This window comes from Typopeltis vanoorti, chromosome 3 (genome assembly GCF_054136105.1).
Source record: "Typopeltis vanoorti isolate ZY-2024b chromosome 3, IOZ_Tvanoo_1.0, whole genome shotgun sequence".
NCBI lineage: Eukaryota > Metazoa > Arthropoda > Arachnida > Uropygi > Thelyphonidae > Typopeltis > Typopeltis vanoorti.
The window spans coordinates 93,603,240-93,622,197 of record NC_143551.1 but is presented as its reverse complement, the minus strand read 5'-3'; the positions used below and the strand labels follow the sequence as shown (position 1 = coordinate 93,622,197).

General features: G+C 38.1%; 1 protein-coding gene across 10 annotated transcripts in view; it reads right to left on the bottom strand.

Annotated features, from left to right (window-relative positions):
- The window catches only part of LOC150108392 (uncharacterized), a 628,716-nt gene that overhangs the window by 499,610 nt on the left and 110,148 nt on the right, over window positions 1-18,958 (bottom strand). For 9 of the 10 annotated variants that reach the window (XM_090415800.1, XM_090415806.1, XM_090415807.1 and 6 more), the window contains exon 5: window positions 9,708-9,875. The exons of the other annotated variant lie outside the window; for it this stretch is intronic. In XM_090415800.1, coding sequence (XP_090271926.1) covers window positions 9,708-9,875 — 168 coding nt within the window. The remainder of the gene's footprint in view (window positions 1-9,707; window positions 9,876-18,958) is intronic. 10 annotated transcript variants of the gene reach the window in all.

Genomic DNA, 18,958 nt, shown 5'->3' with positions numbered 1-18,958 from the left:
AGTTTAGGAAATGGTTTTGTTTGGGAGAGTGAATTTAGATTAACAGTGACTGACTTGCAGAGGCAGATAGATAAACTAAAAGAGGAGGTGGAGTGTCTTGTGAATGAGAGCAGAAGTATGAAAGATAAGATTAGGAGAATGGAAGAGATAAATGCAAGCCGAATCAGAGTGGGGGGAGAGAGAATTTTGGGAGTGTTAGAAGAGGAGAGAAAGGAAACAGAAGAGAGGAAATGAGTGAGAGGTATGTGGGGTGCTAGAAGAGGAGAGAATGGAAATGGGAGAAGAGAGGGAATGAGAGAGAGGTATGGGAATTCTAGCAGACGAGAGAATGGAAACAGTAGGAGAGATGGAATGAGAGAGAGATATGGAGGTGCTAAAAGAGGAGAAAATGGAAACATGAAGAGAATGGAGAGATAGAATGAGAGAGGTATGAGAATGCTAGAAGACGAGAGGATGGAAACAGTAGGAGAGAACGGAATGAAAGAGGGATATGGAAGTGCTAGAAGTGGAGAAAATGGAAACAGTAGGAGAGAGAGGTATGGGAATGCTAGAAGAGAGAACAGCAGTAGAGGAGAGGGAATGAGAGAGACCTATGGGAATGAAAGAAGAGGAGAGAATGGAAACAATAGGAGAGAGAGAATGGTAAGAGGAATAATGTATGGCAACTCAATGATCAATGGTGTTCAAGATAGGAAGCGTGAAAAGTGTTTGCCAGGTGGAACAATATAAAGGGTGGCTATGGCAATTAAGAGAGGTGAAAGAGTGGATGAGATGATTGTGATGGTAGGAACAAATGAGTTGAGTGGTAATGTAAGTCGGGCAGTGAGAATGAGATTTTTCTTGAGTCTGTACGGAAGAAGACAGAGAGAGGAAAAATAGAGTGCGTGTTGCCTAGGTATGATAATGATGAGCCGAACAGAAGAGTGGTGATATTGAATGGCATAATAGCGAGAATGTTTAACAAGAGAGGACTGGTATATGTGGATGCTTGGAGTGCGTTTGAGGAAAGAGAGGAATTGTATGCGAGAGACCGCTTACATTTGAATGAGGAAGGATGTAGGCAACTGGAGAGATTGCTGTTCTGAACGAGTCAGTGTGTCCCAGGAAGGATGATTGCAGGGGTGGCCTCTTGCGGGAATGGATACTTGGGAGAAGAGAGACGATGTCAGGTAACTCTGGGATCAGTGGAGTCTAGAAGGGATAATGCTGGATATAAAAACAATGGCATTTATATGCTTTATACTAATGTCAGGAGTATCCGGAATAAGGGAGAGGAATTGGTGGCACAGATAGCATCAACCTGGCCAAAAATTATTGCGATCACTGAGACGTGGTTTACAGAAGGGGATATAACAACGGGAATAGAAGTCGCTGGGTATAGCATTTTTTATCAGGATAGGAGGAGAAAAGCATGGTGGTGGGGTACTGCTTATGATAAGTGATGACTTATGTCCTCTAAGAGTGGAGGATTTGGAAGGAAGTGAGACAAATGATTTTGAGAGCATATGGTGTGAGGTAGAGGTAGGCAAGACAGGATATTTAATGGGGTGTTGCTACAGACCCAGGAGCACAGATGATGAGGACCAGGAGATGTTTAGACAGCTAAGTTTGGCAAGTGCAAGAAGAATGACTGTTATGGGAGATTTTAACTACAGTAGTATAAATTGGAGAGAGGAAGATGCATGTAGCAATAGGGGAATGGAATTTCTAGAATTCTTGAGGGACAAATGTCTTAGGCAACATGTAACAGTGGGAACAAGAGGTTCAAGAGTTTTGGATTTGGTTATAGCATCAGAAGGGCTGATAAAAACTGAGATAACATCGCTCCCACCAGTTGGAGAGAGTGACCATATGGTTTTGACTTGGAAAATGAATAGAAATGCAGGAGTATCAAAGAGACGGGAACATATGTGGAATTATAATGCAGGTGATTATAATAGTCTTAGACGTTAACTTTGGGAAGTTAACGTCTAAGGAATTGGAAGGCTGGAATATCATTAGTGGGTGGGAATTTGAGAAAGAATATTTGTTAGCAGCAATGGTCACAATTTGGAGTAAAGTGGATGACAAACAATACTAAACAGGAACTGCATGCGAAAAAGAGACTATGGAAGAGATATAAGGAGACAGATGAAGAGAGGATGCATGAAGAATATAAGACACAGGCCAGAAGAGTAACTAGTGTGGTAATGAAAGCGAAACTGGAATATGAGAGGGAGATTGGCCCTAAGATCCAAAGAAAATCCTAGGGAATTTTTTAGCTATGTGGCCAGCAGGAGGAGAAATGACTGTGGAAGAATGATATTGTGGGATAAAAATGGGAATAGAGTAACTGATGCAGACAACATAGTGTAATTGTTCAATGAACACTTTATTGGAGTATTTCTTAGAGGAGTCAGCTTTAATGCAAGAGGAATAGGGCTGGTTCGAGGTTTAGAGGTACAGGAGGAGAGTGTGTTTCAGATACTGAGTACTCAGACATCCAGAGTACTCAGATACTGAGTACTCTGGATGTCAGTAAAGCTTTGGGACTGGATGGTATTTCACCATGAGTTTCGAGAGAATGTGCTAAGGAACTGACAGTGCCTTTGACCTGGCTTTTCAATGAAAGTCTGGCTTCGGGAAAGGTGCCCAGGGAATGGAAGGAAGGTAAGATAGTGCCATTGCATAAGGGTGGTAACAGACTGTAAGTGTGTAATTATAGATCAGTCTGTGTGTAATCAGTAGTTGTTAAGATCTTGGAGAAAGTAGTGAGGGACCGTATACAGCATTGGGCAGAAGGGTAATGTTATCTGTAAGAGTCAATATGGATTTGTGAAAGGGCGCTCTTGTTTTAGCAATATGCTGGCCTTTTATAATAAAGTTACAAGAACATTAGATGAGGGAAAGGCATATACTGCCAGTTTCTTGGATTTAGCAAAGGCATTTGACAGGGTGCCACATGATAAGCTGATATTTGAGTTGCAGCACATGGGTCTGGATGTCATATTGGTCAACTGGATTCAGAATTGGCTGTCCGATAGGTATCAGAGATTTGTGTATGGTGGAGCAGTTTCAAGGAGGCAGAGGGTTACAAGTGGGGTCCCATAGGGCTCAGTACTAGGACCTATTCTGTTTAACCTTTATATTAATGACATTGCCAGTCGATTGCAAAGGGATATTCAGTTGTTTGCAGATGATGCGAAGCTGGGAAGGATTATTAGTAATAGTGCCAATGTGTTAGCCCTGCAAGGGCATTTGAATAAGCTAGATAGATGGGCAAATGAATGGGGGGTGTCAGTTTAATGCAGCAAAATGTAAGGTCTTGAGGTTTGGGAAACATCAATGGGATGCTGCATACTCTATGGGAGGAGTAATACTGGAGGAGGTAGGGGAGACAAGAGATCTGGGGATGATTGATAGAAACCTGAAGTTTAGAGGACATATTGCAAAGGTGGTGAAGGTAACACAGAGGATTGCTGCAAAAATGAGAAGGACACTGACCTGCAGAGATAAGAGGGCTATCATTCCGTTGTATAAGTCTCTGATCAGACCACACTTGAACTATTGTTCTCAGATTTGGTCCCTAGGATTTGAAGGGGATAAATTAACTGTGGAAAGGGTAAAGAGGCAGATGACAAAGATGGTTTCAGGAATGTACATAGATAGTTATGAGATCAGCTGAGGGAATGTGGACTGCAGAGTTTGGTGGATAGAAGGAGAGGTGATATGGTTGAGACTTTTAAACTGTTGAGAGGTGGTCACAGGGTAGACACTGGGAGTTCTTTTGCTTGGTTGAACAGCAGGAAGGAGTGATGACAAGAGGCCATCCCTGGAAGTTATGAAAGGAAACTGTGAGCAAGAGGTTGAGAAGTGGTTTCTTTGGGTGGAGGGTGGTTGAACCATGGAATGCATTGCCTGATGGAGTGGTGAGAGTGAGAACGGTCAATGAGTTTAAGGAGTGGTATGATAGACTTTGTGTTTCTTAGGGGGGAGGACCTCCCCTCGATGAGTCTTGACAGACTTTATGCTCTTAGGAAGTACCTCCCACGATGAGTCTTTTGACTCCATGGAGGCCTGAATAATAATAATAATATATATTAATAGCCTTTTGTAGGTGGAAGCCACACACACACAAAAAAAACTCCAAGAAATTTCATGGTATTATGGTATTATATATGGGGATGTAGTTCAATGGTAGCGTGTTCACTTTGCATGTTAAAGGCCCCAGGTTCGATCCCTGGCACCTCCATATTTTGTCAGCGGCCAGATCAGTTTGAAAGCACTAGTTCTCGTCTGATCACTGAAGTTAAGCAAAACCTGAGTCCGGTTAGTACTTGGGAGGAGAACCTGGGTGCTGATGGCATTAATTATCAATGATAGAAAGTGTGGCTATGGCAATTAAGAAGGGTGAAAGGGTGGATGAGATGATCGTGATGGTAGGAACAAATGACTTGAGAGGTAATGTAAATTGGGCAGCAAGAGATATGAAATTCTTGCTTGAGGTTATACGAAAGAAGATGCAGAGAGGAAAGATAGTGTGCATGTTGCCTAGGTACGATACTGATTAGCTGAGCAGAAGAGCAGTAATATTGAATAACATAATAGCTAGAATGTGTCAGAAAAGATGATTTTAATATGTGGATGCTTGGAGGGCATTTGAGGACAGAAAGGAATTGTATGCGAGAGACCACTTGCATTTGAATGAGGAAGGACGTAGGCATCTGAAGAGATTGCTGTTCTGAACGAGTGAGTGTGTTAATGCAGGGAAACTAGAATGCCCAGGGTGGATGGTAGCAGGAGCGGCCTCTTGTGGGAATGGGTACTTGAAAGAAGAGGGACGACATCACGTAATACTAAGCCCAGTGGAGTCTAGAGGGGATAATGCTAGGTATAGAAACAGTGGCATTTTTATGCTTTATACTAATGCCAGGAGTATCCGGAATAAAGGAGAGGAATTGGTGGCGCTGATAGCATCAGCCTGTTCAAAGATTATTGGGATCACTGAGACGTGGTTGACAGAAGAGGATATAACAATAGGAATAGAAGGGTACAGCATTTTCCGGCAGGATAGGAAGGGCAAGCGTGGTGGTGGAGTACTGCTTATGATAAGTGATGACTTATGTCTTCTAAGAGTGGAGGCTTTGGAAGGCAATGACACTAATGATTTTGAAAGCATATAGTGTGAGGAAGAGGTGGGCAAGACAGGATATTAAGTGAGGTGTTGCTACAAACCAAGGAGCACAGAGGGTGGGGACCAGGAGATGTTTAGACAGTTGAGCTTGGCAAGTGCAAGAAGAATTATTGTTATGGGAGATTTTAACTACAGCAGTATAAATTGGGGAGAGGAAGATGCATGTAGCAATAAGGGAATGGAATTTCTAGAATTCTTGAGGGACAAATGTCTTAGGCAACATGCAATAGAGGGAACAAGAGGTTCAAGAGTTTTGGATTTGGTCACAGCATCAGAAGAGTTGATAATAACTGAGATGACATCTCTCCCACCAGTTGGAGAGAGAGTGACCATGTGGTTTTGACTTTTGATTTGGTAGATGAATAGACACGCAGGTGTATTCAAAGAGAAGGGAACATATGTGGAATTATAAGGCAGGTGATTATAATAGTCTTAGATATCAACTTCGGGAAGTTTCATGGAGGGAAGAATTGGAAGGCTGGGATATCATTAGTGCTTGGTAAATTGTAAAGAAATATTTGTTAGCAGCAATAGTAAGCTGTATTCCACAAGTGAAGAAGAGGACACAATTTGGTGTAAAGTGGATGACAAACAATGTTAAAGAGGAACTGCATGTGAAAATGAGACTATGGAAGAGATATAAGGATACAGGTGAAGAGCAAATGCATGAAGAATATAAGACACAGACCAGGAGAGTGACTAGTATGGTAAGGAAGGCGAAACTGGAATATGAGAAGAGATTGGCCCTAAGATCCAAAGAAAATCCTAGGGAATTTTTTAGCTATGTGGCCAGGTGAAGGAGAAATGATTGTGGGAGAATAACATTTAAGGATAAAAATGGGAACAGAGTGACTGATGCAGAGGATATAGTGGAATTGTTCAAGGAACACTTTATTGGAGTATTTCATCCCGGAGGAGTAAATTTTAATACTAGAGGGATAAGGTATGTTCGAGGTTTAGAGATGCAGGAGGAAAGTGTGTCCCAAATACTCTGGATGTCACTAAAACTGTAGGACTGGATGGTATTTCACCACAAGTTTTGAGAAAATGTGCTAAAGAAGTGACAGCTCCTTTGACCTGGCTTTTCAATGAAAAGCCAGGTCAAATTCCCTGGGTACCTTTCCTGGTTACGGGAAAGGTGCCCAGGGAATGGAAGGAAGGTAAGATAGTGCCATTGCATAAGGGTGGTAGCAGACTAGAAATGTCTAATTATAGGCCAGTTTGTGCATCATCAGTAGATGTTAAGATCTTGAAGAAACTAGTGAGGGACCGTACACAACATTGGGCAGATGAGGGTAATGTTATCTGTGAGAGTCGACATGAATTTGTTACGGGACACTCTTGCTTTAGTAATATGATTGCCTTTTATAATAAAGTGACAAGAGCAGTTGATGAGGGAAAGGCATATACTGCCATTTTCTTGGATTTAGCAAAGTCATTTGACAGGATGCCACATGATAAACTGATATTCAAGTTGCTGCACATGGGTTTGGATCTCAGGTTGGTCAACTGGATTCAGGATCGACTGTCTGATAGGTATCAGAGAGTTGTGTATGATGGGGCAGTTTCAGGGAGGCAGAAGGTCCCACAGGGATCAGTACTGGGACCTATATTGTTTAACCTTTATATCAATGACATTGTCAATGGATTGCAAGAGGATATTCAGTTGCTTGCGATTGATGTGACGCTGTCAAGGGTTATTAGTAATAGTGCAGATGTGGTAGCCATGCAAGAGGATTTGAATAAGCCAGACAGATGGGCAAATGAATGGGAGGTGTCGGTTTAATGCAGCAAAATGTAAGATCTTGAGGTTTGGGACACATCGATGGGATGCTCCATACTCTATTGGAGGAGCTATACTGGAGTAAGTAGGGGAAACAAGAGATCTAGGATTAATGATTGATAGAAACCTGAAATTCAGGTGACATATTGCAAAGGAGGTGAATAGAAGAAGGAGAGGTGATATGGTTGAGACTTTTAAAAGTGTGGAGAGGTGGTTACAGGGTTGACACTGAGGAGTTCTTTCACTTGGTTGAACAACGGGAACATGTGATGACAAGGGGGCCATTCCTGGAAGTTACGGAAGGAAGCGGTGAGCAAGAGGGTGAGGAGTGGTTTCTTTGCATGGAGGGGGATTGAATCATGGATGCATTGCCTGATAAAGTGGTGAGAGGGAGAACAGTGAATGAGTTTAAGAAGTGGTATGATAGATTTTGTGTTTCCTATTAAGGACCTCCCACGATGAGTCTTTTGACTCCATGGAGGCCTGAATAATAATAATAATAATAGTTTACTTTGTTTATTTCTTTCTCTTTTTTTGTTAAATGCTTTTTCACCATATGCCATCCCATCTTTCTTTATGTGTTTTATGTATTTGGCCTAATGGCCCCTTAAGGATGAATAGCCCAGCATCTAATAAACTTACCACTTATAAACCTACTTACATAACTGTGGCTGTCAATACAGGTGTTTGGTACTTTCTGCTTGTTTTTTTTGTTTAACAGGAGAAAGGGTTAGTTAATGTTATGAATTGAATTATTTTTTGAATAAGTACAGATGGCTTAAGGATTGAGTCGTTAACCTATTTCAATGAAATAGGTTAATTCATTAATTCATTAATTTAGGAAAACTGTTTGTTTCTCTCATAACAATCTTATCCTTCCTTTGGACTTGTTTTAAAAAAAAAAAAAAAAACACCTTCCACTTCTCTATATTTCTCTCCAAAAATCCTTTCTTCTAGACCAGGGGTCGGCAAATGTTTGAGACGAAAGAGCCAAGCCTGTCCCTCACAACAATTTAAAAATTATTCGAGAATAATTAATTATATCTTTATTAAATGAAGAAAAAACCACACAAAAATTGTTCTCATTGGTTTTAATCAGTGTGAGCAATGAACTTACATTTCCTTACAAAGTTTCTTGATGTCTGGTTTGTAACTAGTTGTTTTTAATTTAAGGCATGATTCCAAGTTGGCATCAGTAATTTGGCTCCTCAATTTACATTTAATGAAATTCATGTTAGAAAACAATTGCTCACATAAATATGTAGACCCGAAGGTACTGAGAACACCAAATGCTTTGTAAATTTTTTCAAATCATGATATAAGTCCGGAAGGCTATTCCAAGTATTGAAAATCATTGAGTCTGCCTTCTGTAGTTCTTTCATAGCAGTCTTCTTTTTCTGGTTCTTCTATTTCAGTATCAAGATGTACAAATTTGGAGCTCCATAAGTCTTGGCTTGTCAAGTTCAGCAATTGTATTTCAAAATTAGCCATGTCAATATCAAATGGAGAAAAATTTAATTCCTTCACATTGGCATTAAGAGAATTTGTAATAAAAGCTAGAGTCGCTTTATTATTTCTGTCTCTCGTGTTTAAAACTGCTGTCGTGAAATAATCTTTGTTTGGCTGCCCTGCCTACCATGTGCTCAACCATCCCCTCCACTCCCTCTGTATACCCCCTCTATGCTCGCTTTCCCCTCCCTGACATCACACATCTTAGTGCCATGAAGTTTTGCAAGACCTATAAAACAAATGAAATCACCATTATGTGAATAAAAGCCTTTAAACATTTTATAAATGAAACTATGATAGTTTTATTTTCATTTTCAATTTTACTTCAGAGCCACATGTACGTACCCAAAGAGCCGCATGTGGCTCGCAAGCCTCAGTTTACCAACCCCTGTTCTAGACTATATTCAGTTTCTAATCAACAGCCTTTCCCCTCACTAACTATCAATCTTCTCATTCAGAAATACATCATACGGCAGAGGTGCACTTCTGCTTAGCACTGCAAAACAACATAAGTGGTAGTGAAAATGAAAGTCATTGCTTTGTTGTAAACAAGGATACAGCCTTTTGCAAGAAGTTAGAAATGTTAATATTTTTTCTACAAAAAAAGTTTTTAAGTTCCAGAAGTAAAAATTTTGAGGCAAGTCTTTTTTTTCTCATTTGTTTCTGATATCAATAAATTTCCTGCATACAACCTGTCTAAAAAGTTGCAATTTGATTCAAAGAAGTGAAAGTTTAGTTGGGTGTGGACAAAATTTTTTTAAATGCTAACTTAATGCATTTAAAAAGGGAAGAGGATAATGTTGGTTGACAACAATGGTAAACTGGTAACTGATCATGGTGCCTCTCTCCAAAAAAGTCCACACTTTACCATTCAGTCATTACTTGTGTGCTGTGATCACTCATTTGAGCACAGCATCACTCACTGGGATGGAAATAGAAACTACAACTGTCTGCTCAGTGACATTTAAAGCTTTCTGCCATGCTCAAATCAAAAGAAAGGAAAAAAAAAATAGGAGGCATTGCTTTTGCACATCTCTCATACAAAGAATATGCGATATAAACATTTAAATCATAACTGGATTAGATTGTTTACTTTTGTTGTTTTTTAAATCAGTTAAATCAGAAATGTTTCATTCTGCCATCATTAACATACAATATTTTTTGCTCGTTCAAAATACTGTGAAGTTGTATGTTTTACTTTAATTACAAAGAAGTTACTACATCAAATATTGTAAAACCTACCATCACAAGTACGTGTTTCTAGATTCATAGTGTATCCTGCAGGACATGGACGAGAAGACAAAAGCTGAACATTTTCTTTTCGCAAGCAATGAAATCCCCCAACAGTGTTCTGACATACTTCAGTAAGAAGGTTGCAGGTGTGTTCATACAATTCACATTCATTAATATCTGAAAAATAGGAGATGCTTAAATTTATGATTAATTTAATTTCTATGCTCAAACATAATAAAACTGTCATCATATTGGTATCTGGTGCATACCAATAATTATGAAGTCTACCTGATACTACAAGAGCCTAACACAGTTAATATTTCACAACTATTTCTCAATCAACTTTTTTCTGAATGTGCCAAAAGACTTAGGTGATGGTAACTATTCGTAGCAGTGCTTCATGGTATGAACAACACAAAAAGAATCAAATAAATTCAGTTATTTATTGAGTTGCTAATATGCCAGGTTTCAAATCATGTGAAATATTAGCAAAGTAATAAATAATTTTATTTGTTCTTTTGGTGTTCTTCATAACATGAAGCACAACTATAAATGAACTTTTTTCCAATCAACAATCAACAACAACCATGGGTTCAACGCTTGTACGTGTCTGATGCCATCTTGATAAGATTCTTCCACTGCATTCTATTTTGTGCAAGATGACTCGGTTTGTGTATAGAGTTTCCATACCATTTGCAATGTCATTGCCCTATTCTCTGTTTAGTCTTCCTCTTTTGTTCTTTCCTTCAATCATTCCAAACAGCAAAGTTTTTAATTTTCTCTCATCGTTCATTCTACATATATAGCCAAATAGATGTAGTTTCCTTTTGATTATTTATTTTCTGTATCAGGTTTTCTTTTGGTTGTATTCATCTATAGATTTCCTCGTTGTTCACTTTCTGTATCCAGATTATCCTCAAGATCTTTCTATAGCACTTCCTCTCAAATGACAATATCCTCCTTTCAGATCACATCCATACAGCATGCTGCTGAAGATACAAGTTTCTTCAGCAAAGTAATAAATAATTTTATTTGTTCCTTTGGTATTCTTCATAACATGAAGCACAACTATAAATGAACTTTTTTCCAAATAAGTGTACTCCTAATTGCATCAACTCATCTATATTTTCGATTTCCGCTGAGCCTTATTTTTTCCTTTTATTTTTGCCAAAACTGTTTTTTTTTTTAAATTCTTCATCTCTCTCTCTCTCTTTTTTTTTTTTTTTTTTTTTTTTCATTCATGCAACTCTCACCAATGCAAGGTTGTAAACCTTGGTGGGCTAAAGATTTTTTTTTTTTTAAGTTTAATTAATTACATATATTTTTGTCTATTTATTTATTTATTTACATAATCCAGAAACCTGTACTAAAGACCAAACATTCACTTTTTGCAAGCCATGGCAGGCCTCCAATAAGCATTATGGTGGTCATACACACACATGGACAATGATATTCATCTCTCACCTAAAAACATTTATGACCTAAATCAGATTTCTCTTGAAATAAATCAGATTTCTCTTGAAATCTGATTTAGCCTTCCTTACCATACTAGTTATCCTTCTTGCTTTTGCTTTATACTGCTAATGGGTATACTGATCATCTTGTACATTCCTTCCACAATGCTTTCTTTTTTTGCAGCTCCTGCTTTATATTGTTAGACATCCAGCTTATCCTCCTGACCCTGGGAATGCACTCTCGATAAGGCCTCGCCGAAACAAACCTTGACCACTTCCCATGAACTAATGACATTCATTCCATGTAATTTTTTATATGGCACTATTCCAAGTTGCCTCCTAAGTTTGTCATCATTGCTATTACCAGATCCAACACTCTCAAACCCCTGGTCCCTTCCATCACATTCTGTTTCAAGTAATAATCCCTTAGTCCATCCATCGATCAGTGGTTCTAACAGGCACTAAAGCATTCACAATCTTCCAAATATTCTTGGACTTCTCAACTGTAACTCAAAGATAAGGTGGTTAGTCCTATGCTCTTGAAATGTCTGTAAATGGCCATTTTGCCTGTTCTGAAGGATGAAACACCCAAGTTTCCAGGTGAAAAAACCCCCCTACCTCCATATGAGACTAGCTAACTCACCTTTCATTGAAAGAGACAAGATAAAGGTTCATCACGTTATGAATGGGAATCGAATCCAAGTCTTTCTGACCAAAGGGCTTTGTCTATACTGACTGAGCTACAGAGGTTCAAATTATCCCTTAGTAACTGTATACATTCAATTTGCATTTTGCCATGTGCCTTTTCCCTTCCAATCTACATCATCATAGTTGAAGTCTCCCATGACAATTCCTCAGCTACACTCATTATGCTAATCTGCTAATGCATGTCATCCACATTTTCTTCTAGACCCCCAGGTCTATAGCGGCTACCAACAATATATTTTGTCCTATTGGCCTCTATCTCTATGGTTAAACTGTATGAGACTTCCTAACTTAAGTCTTGTGTACATGTTAATATTGGTTTGAATGCAGTTTTGTATCCTGCTAGCTTAGTGCTTTTGCTAGTTGTTCTCTTATTCCATATAAATTTATTCAGCTGACTTCTCACTATTTTTATTCTATCATCTAAATTTCCATATTCAATTTAGCATCTTTACTAAAAGCTGTACCTAAACAGCAAAATTTGTAACCTGTTCTAAGGTTCACTTCTAAAAATTGATGTTTTTCTGCTTCTCAGGTCATTTTCACACCAAATTTGTCATAAGTTATTTAATTTGGCTCAAACCTTTAAGACTTGCAGCAGATTTATTTAAAAGATTAATATCATCTGCAGAGAGTTAAGAACTAACTTAATATTGGGTTTACTTTCTTCAATGATGTGATCCATATAAATTATAAATAACAATGGAGATATTATACAACTGTCTTGCAGCTAATTTAATGTCAAACTACCCCTTCCTTCAACTGTTTCCATTATTGTTCAGTTTTAACTGCTGGTTTGTAATTTATGTATAAGAAATGTATTGCTCTGTATAAAGTGCCATTTACACATGCAGACTCAGTTTTAAATAGCATGGAATCTTTTGATTCATCTCCATAAATCAGAAGATTCCATGATTTCTCAACAATTTTCGTCATCAAGTTGAGACAGTGAAGCAAAAGAGTGTGAGAGGATGAATTGTGTGTTACCAAGCTGTGATAATACAGAGCTGAGGAAAAGAGCAATGATCACAAATGACATGATAGGTATTGCAGGAAGGGAGGACTTGAATTTGTTGATGTGTGAGATAAATTTGTAGGTAGGAGAGAGAGGCTGTTTTCTACAGATGGTCTGCATTTGAGTGAGAGTAGAAGTGTAAACGAAGCTGGATAGATTGTTGATAAGAGGAGGAAAATGTGTAGCCAGTCATGAAAATGGAAACTAGACAGTGGGACTGTGAGTGTAAGATACCAAAATTGTGAGATAAGGGACAAAGGAAGACAAGATAGGGATGGCCCCAATGGGACCATAAATTAAGGAATCAGATTGATTACGCACAGTAGCTTGATCAGAGTCAAATTACTGGAATGATGGTATAAGGAATTGTAAGATGGAAAGAGGAACTAATGCTTATACACCAATGCAAGGAGTATTAGAAATAAGGGTGCAGAATTTGTGGCCTTGATACAGTTAGTCAGCACAAATCATTTGGTGTCAGCAAGACATGGTTAACAGAGGATGATGTGCTTACAGAATATAATGTGATGGTTATAGCATTTTTTTGAAAATACAGTAAAGATAAAAGAGGAGATGGATTATTACTGATAATTTCAGAATAGTTATGTCTTCTCAAGATGGAATTTGAACAAAGCAATAATGACAATGGTTTTGAAGCCATTTGGCATGAGGTTGAGGTTAACAAGGCTTTTAATGTTTAATGGGATGTTGCTACAGACCAGAGAATGAGGGAGATGATTCTGAGAAGTTTAGACAGATAAGATTGGTGAGCAACAGGAAGGTGATAATAATGGGTGATTTTAACTATTGAAGTATTGAATGGAAGCAGGAAATATCATGCATGAGTAAGAAGATCGAATTTCTTGAGCTACTCAGGGACAATTATCTTGTGCAGCATGTAGTTGAAGCAACATGTGGGACTTGAGTGTTAGATTTAATAATATCTCATACAATGATGATAGATGCCACCAATTGGGAAGAGTAATCATGTAGTTTTGACATGATTTTGACATGGAGAGTGATTAACTAGTTATTTGCTTTATGGAGCAAGAGTTATGTATGGAATTACAAAGTAGGGACTATGATAAATTAAGGAATCAGATTGATTACGTGCAGTAGCTTGATCAATTGAAAAAAAGAGAAATCAGTAGTGCCTGGGATTTGGTCTGGAATAAATTACTTATGGCAATGTTAGATTGCATTCCTAAGGTTAGGAGGAAGAATAAAGTAGGAGTAAAATGCATGAATCATAGAATTATGCAGGAACTTCTACAGAAGAGGATGTTATGGAAGAAATATAAAGAACAGGACACCCATCAGTAGCATGAGGTGTATAAGGTGCAAGCTAGGAGCACGACAAGTGTAGTAGAAAGAGACATTGACACATGAAAAGAGATTGGCTGAAGCAGCAAAGCAAAACCCTAGGGAATTATATAATTATGTTGCTAGCAGAAGAAAGGGTGAATATGGATGGATGACTTTAGTTACTGCAGATGGAACAAGAGTCACATTTGCTGAAGATATAGTGTTTAATGAGTATTTCGTTATGTATTGTGTATTTCATGTGGTGGTGGTGGTGAGGCAGGTTAAGAGTAATGCTGTACAGCAATAGGAGGACAGACAACTGACAGTTCAAGAATGAAAAGTATTTAGAATATTAAGTAATCTTATGTTAATAAGGCTATGGGACTGGATGGGAAATCACCATGCATATTAAGGCAATGTGCAAAAGGGCAAAGCAAGGTATAATAGTACCCTTGACTTGGCTGTTCAACAGACATCTGGCAACAGGAACAGACTCAGAAGAGTGGAAAGAATGAAAATAGAGCCACTTAGATTCTCCCTCATGCAGTGACAATATTTTTCGAACTATAGGCCAGTGTGTACATCAAGTGTCACGGGAAAGTGTTAGAGAGGCTAGTTAGAGACAGAATACAAACCTGGACTGATGAGAATGGAAATCTTTCAAGAGAACAGCATGGGCTTGTTAAGGAGAGGACATGCTTTAGTAACTTTTACATTTTATAATAGGGTGACTAGCATATTGGATGGGGAAGAGGTGATGCTTATACAGTGCTTTGTTTGGATTTTGCTAAAGCATTTGATCAAGTACCGCATGACAAACTACTGATGAAATTAGGCAAGATAGTCATTTGATAGCTTGGTTACAGGGCTAGTTGACAAACAGGAGCCAGGGAGTTCTGTATTGGGCTGCAGTGTCCTGATAATTGAAGGTGACAAGTAGGTGCCATAAGATTCTGTACTGGGACCACTGCTGTTTAAATATAGTTCATGGTGTGAAAGTAGATATTCATATTCAGTTATTTGCTGGAGATGCTAAATTGGGAAGAGCAATGTCAGGAAATTCTGATGTATTGTTGTTGTTGTTGTAAAAGAGGATTTGAATAGGTGGTGCTTTGGGCTGAAAGATGGGGGATATCATTTCAATATTACTAAGTGTAAAGTTATGTACTTTGGCCAGAGAAGATGGAATGAGGTTTACTACACTGGAGGAACTTTGCTTCAGGAGGTGAAGGAAGCAAGGAATCTGGGCATCTTGGTGAGTGGGAACTGAAGTTCAGGGACATTGTGATAGTTGTTGTAAGGGTTATCCAAAAACATTTGCTGCTATAATGCGAAAGACACTGACATGTATAGATAAGGAAGTGATAGTTCCACTCTATAAGGTGCTAATTAGGCCTCATATGGATTTCTGTGCACATATCTGGTCACCTAGCTATATTGGTGATATGGAAATATTGGGGAGCATGCAGAGGCAAATAAATAAGGCTGTCTCAAGATTCTGGAATATTAAGTATGTGGATGGATTGAGGGAATGTGGTTTTCAGATCTTGGTGGATAGGAGGAGGAGGGATGATATGATTGAGACATATAAGCTAGGGAGAAAAGTCTGCTCTCACCTAAATAGTTACAGGATATTGCATAGGATAATGGGTGATGCAACAACTAGAAGTTATCCTTGGAAACTTAAGGGTCATGTGAGTAAAGAGATGAAAAGGGATTTTTTGTTTGGTGGGTGGTGAACAAGTGGAATGTGTTGCTGGAGTAGATAATGAGTTATCTCCACATTCTCTGTTGAAGATAATTCTCCAACAGAGAATGTGCTCAAAGAAAGATATGATAGTTATTGTGGTCTGTGAGTGTCCAGCTTTCCACAATGAGTCTTTGGACTTCATGGAGACTTGGAAATAATACTAATACTGATATTCTGATTTTGCAGCTATTTGACTTATATCCAGCTTGTTCTTTCTGAAAATGAAAATCTTTGGAACTACTCCTTGATAGCAGGCCTTGTTGACCTCCAAAAACTTGATACACTCTTTTGTTCAATGCTTGCTTATTATCTGTGCAACTCCTAATGCTAACTTTATAAATTAATGCCAAGAAATATATATTTGGTTTAATCCTTTATCCAACTGCAAGCAAACAAAGTCTGTGCATGAAGCAACTTCATGACTGGGCTACTTGTATATAGAGGCCAATGACCTCATATCACTTGCCTTTGTATCTCATAATGCAGAGCACACATCCCCATGGACATGTACCATGTCATGCATTATGGGAAGAATCACCACTCAGACTGGTTTTGACCTTTATTGAGGCCTCGTTCCTCCTAACGAGGCCTCAATAAAGGCCTCGTTAGGAGGAACCAGACCCAGAACTTTAGAAATCTCAAATGTCATGGTCTAAGAATACTGTTCTTATATTTGAGTGGTGCACCAAAAATCTGCCTAAAAATTATCTGATTTTATCCAGAAGAGGACAATCTTCTAGCAAGTGGTTGGCATATATATACTTTCCAACCATCAGGCTGTTGGTTCAAATCTTACTGGATGGCTATTGTCCTTAGGTAGAATGTCTTCTTCACTATTATGTGAAGAAGACAACTAGATTGCTTGTTGTAGTGCCATTGTTTCCAACACCATCCCCCGCCCCCATCTTCTCCTTGGTCAACCTTGCTCTCTTTCCTCAGAGGGACTATTTAATTCTTTAATTTCTTTGCTGATTTGTTTTTCTGCATTCTTTTTAGGTAGGATATGAAAATATAAAAATAAAATAAAATAAAGTCTTAGCCCGAGAGATAGATTCCAGTATTGAGACCACATAACTATTAAAATGCAAAATACCACACAAGAACTTATCAAAACCAGAATTTGCAGCACTTAAAAAATTAAGACTTGACAACAACATCGTGATAATTAAAGCAGATAAAGGGAACACGACAGTCGTCATGAACTCCAAAGATTACACAAGAAAGATGAACACTCTCTTAGAGATTCCACCACCTATTTGCCTATTACCAGAGATCCCACATGGCAAGCACATAATAAAACTAATAACTTAATCAAGAAGATACCTAACTGGCCTGAAGAACTAAAAAGAACTATATCATCTAAACACCCATTCGTCTCAAGAATTTATGAAACGCCAAAAAATACATAAAATAGATATCCCGTTAAGGCCGATTGTAGATGGAAGAGATTTCCTGACATCGAATCTGGCGAAATATCTGACAAACATGTTAATGCCACATATAGGAAAAACAGATTCATTCATAAAGAACAGTTTACATTTCATTGAGAAGATCAAGGATGTTAATATAGAAACTTCAGACATTTTAGCAAGCTTGGAGAGAGTCAACCTCTTCACTAATGTACCGAGAAATTATACAGTGAATCTTCTTGAAAATCTTTTTCCCACCAGACATTGTAGAACTATACAAACACTGCATGAATAGTACATTTTTCACATTCCAGAACAAATTTTGGGAACAAAAGGAAGGACTAGCAGTGGGCACCCCCCACGTCACCAGCTTTAGCCAACCTCTTCATGGAAAACTTTGAAACCAATGCTCTAAAAAACTATCAAAAGAAACCTAAGAGACGGCTACGGCATGTGGATGGCATTTTTGTCATTTAGCCAGGAATGACAGATGAATTAATTGTTTTATAGAATAATATCTTAACAGAATACACCCAAATATAAAATTCACTTTGGAAATAGAAGAACATAAAAAAATTACCTTTCCTGGATATCCTCATAGAAAAAAATGAAGAAGAAAAAAGTTTAACCGTTTCCGTTTACAGAAAATCGACACCTACAGGAAGATTTCATAATGCAGCCTCACACCACCACCCCCTCACAAAAAATGGGTATAACAGAAACCTTGAGAGACAGAGCATATAAGATACTCAGCATGGGAAAAAAATGAAATGAGGAATTACATTACTTAACACAGAACCTCACACTTAATGGATTTGAGCCAAAAACAATCAAGAAAATCCTGAACACAGCTTCCACAACCAACATAGAAAAACAAGATTTCAAGAACGCAATCTCACTACCATACATCAAAAATGTCACAGACAGATTAGCAACATTGTTCCGCAAGTACAACTTAAAAGTAACTTTTCTCCCTTTAGAAAAATATCAAGACTCCTACATCCACACTGAAACCTTCGCACCATCCCATAAAAAAAAAACAAGGGGGGTCTATCAAATCTATTGTTCTTGTGGCATTTGTTATCTAGGCCAAACGGGAAGGTCAGGAGAAATCCATATGGCAGAACATAAAAAAAAAACGTAGAAAAAAAAAAAAAAAGAGAACACAAATCAGGCATAGCTTTCCACACAACTTCCACAGGGCAATCAAGTACTTTAGGAAAAAACAATCATATCATATATTGATAAAAACTGTTTTACAAGGAAATTGAAGGAAGCAGCAAAAATGCTTAGAATTCCTACATAGTGCAACAAAAACCAAGGTTTAATATTACACCAAGTGTGGTTGGCATTCATAAAAAATCTAACTTCCTCAGATCTCGGACATAATACAAGTGAAACACAGAACGTGACAACAAATAACAATGTTCCAACAAACATTCAGTAATGAATGTTTCAATTTTTTTGAATGTTACAGTTAGAAACATCTAATGGACTATGAATTTAATCTTTGTTAGTTGTGTTTAACTTTTTTATACACCAATGCCCCTGATGATGAAACTTGTCGGGATTTCACGTATCCTGTTCGTATTTAATAAACATGTGGTCTCCTCTTGAACTAC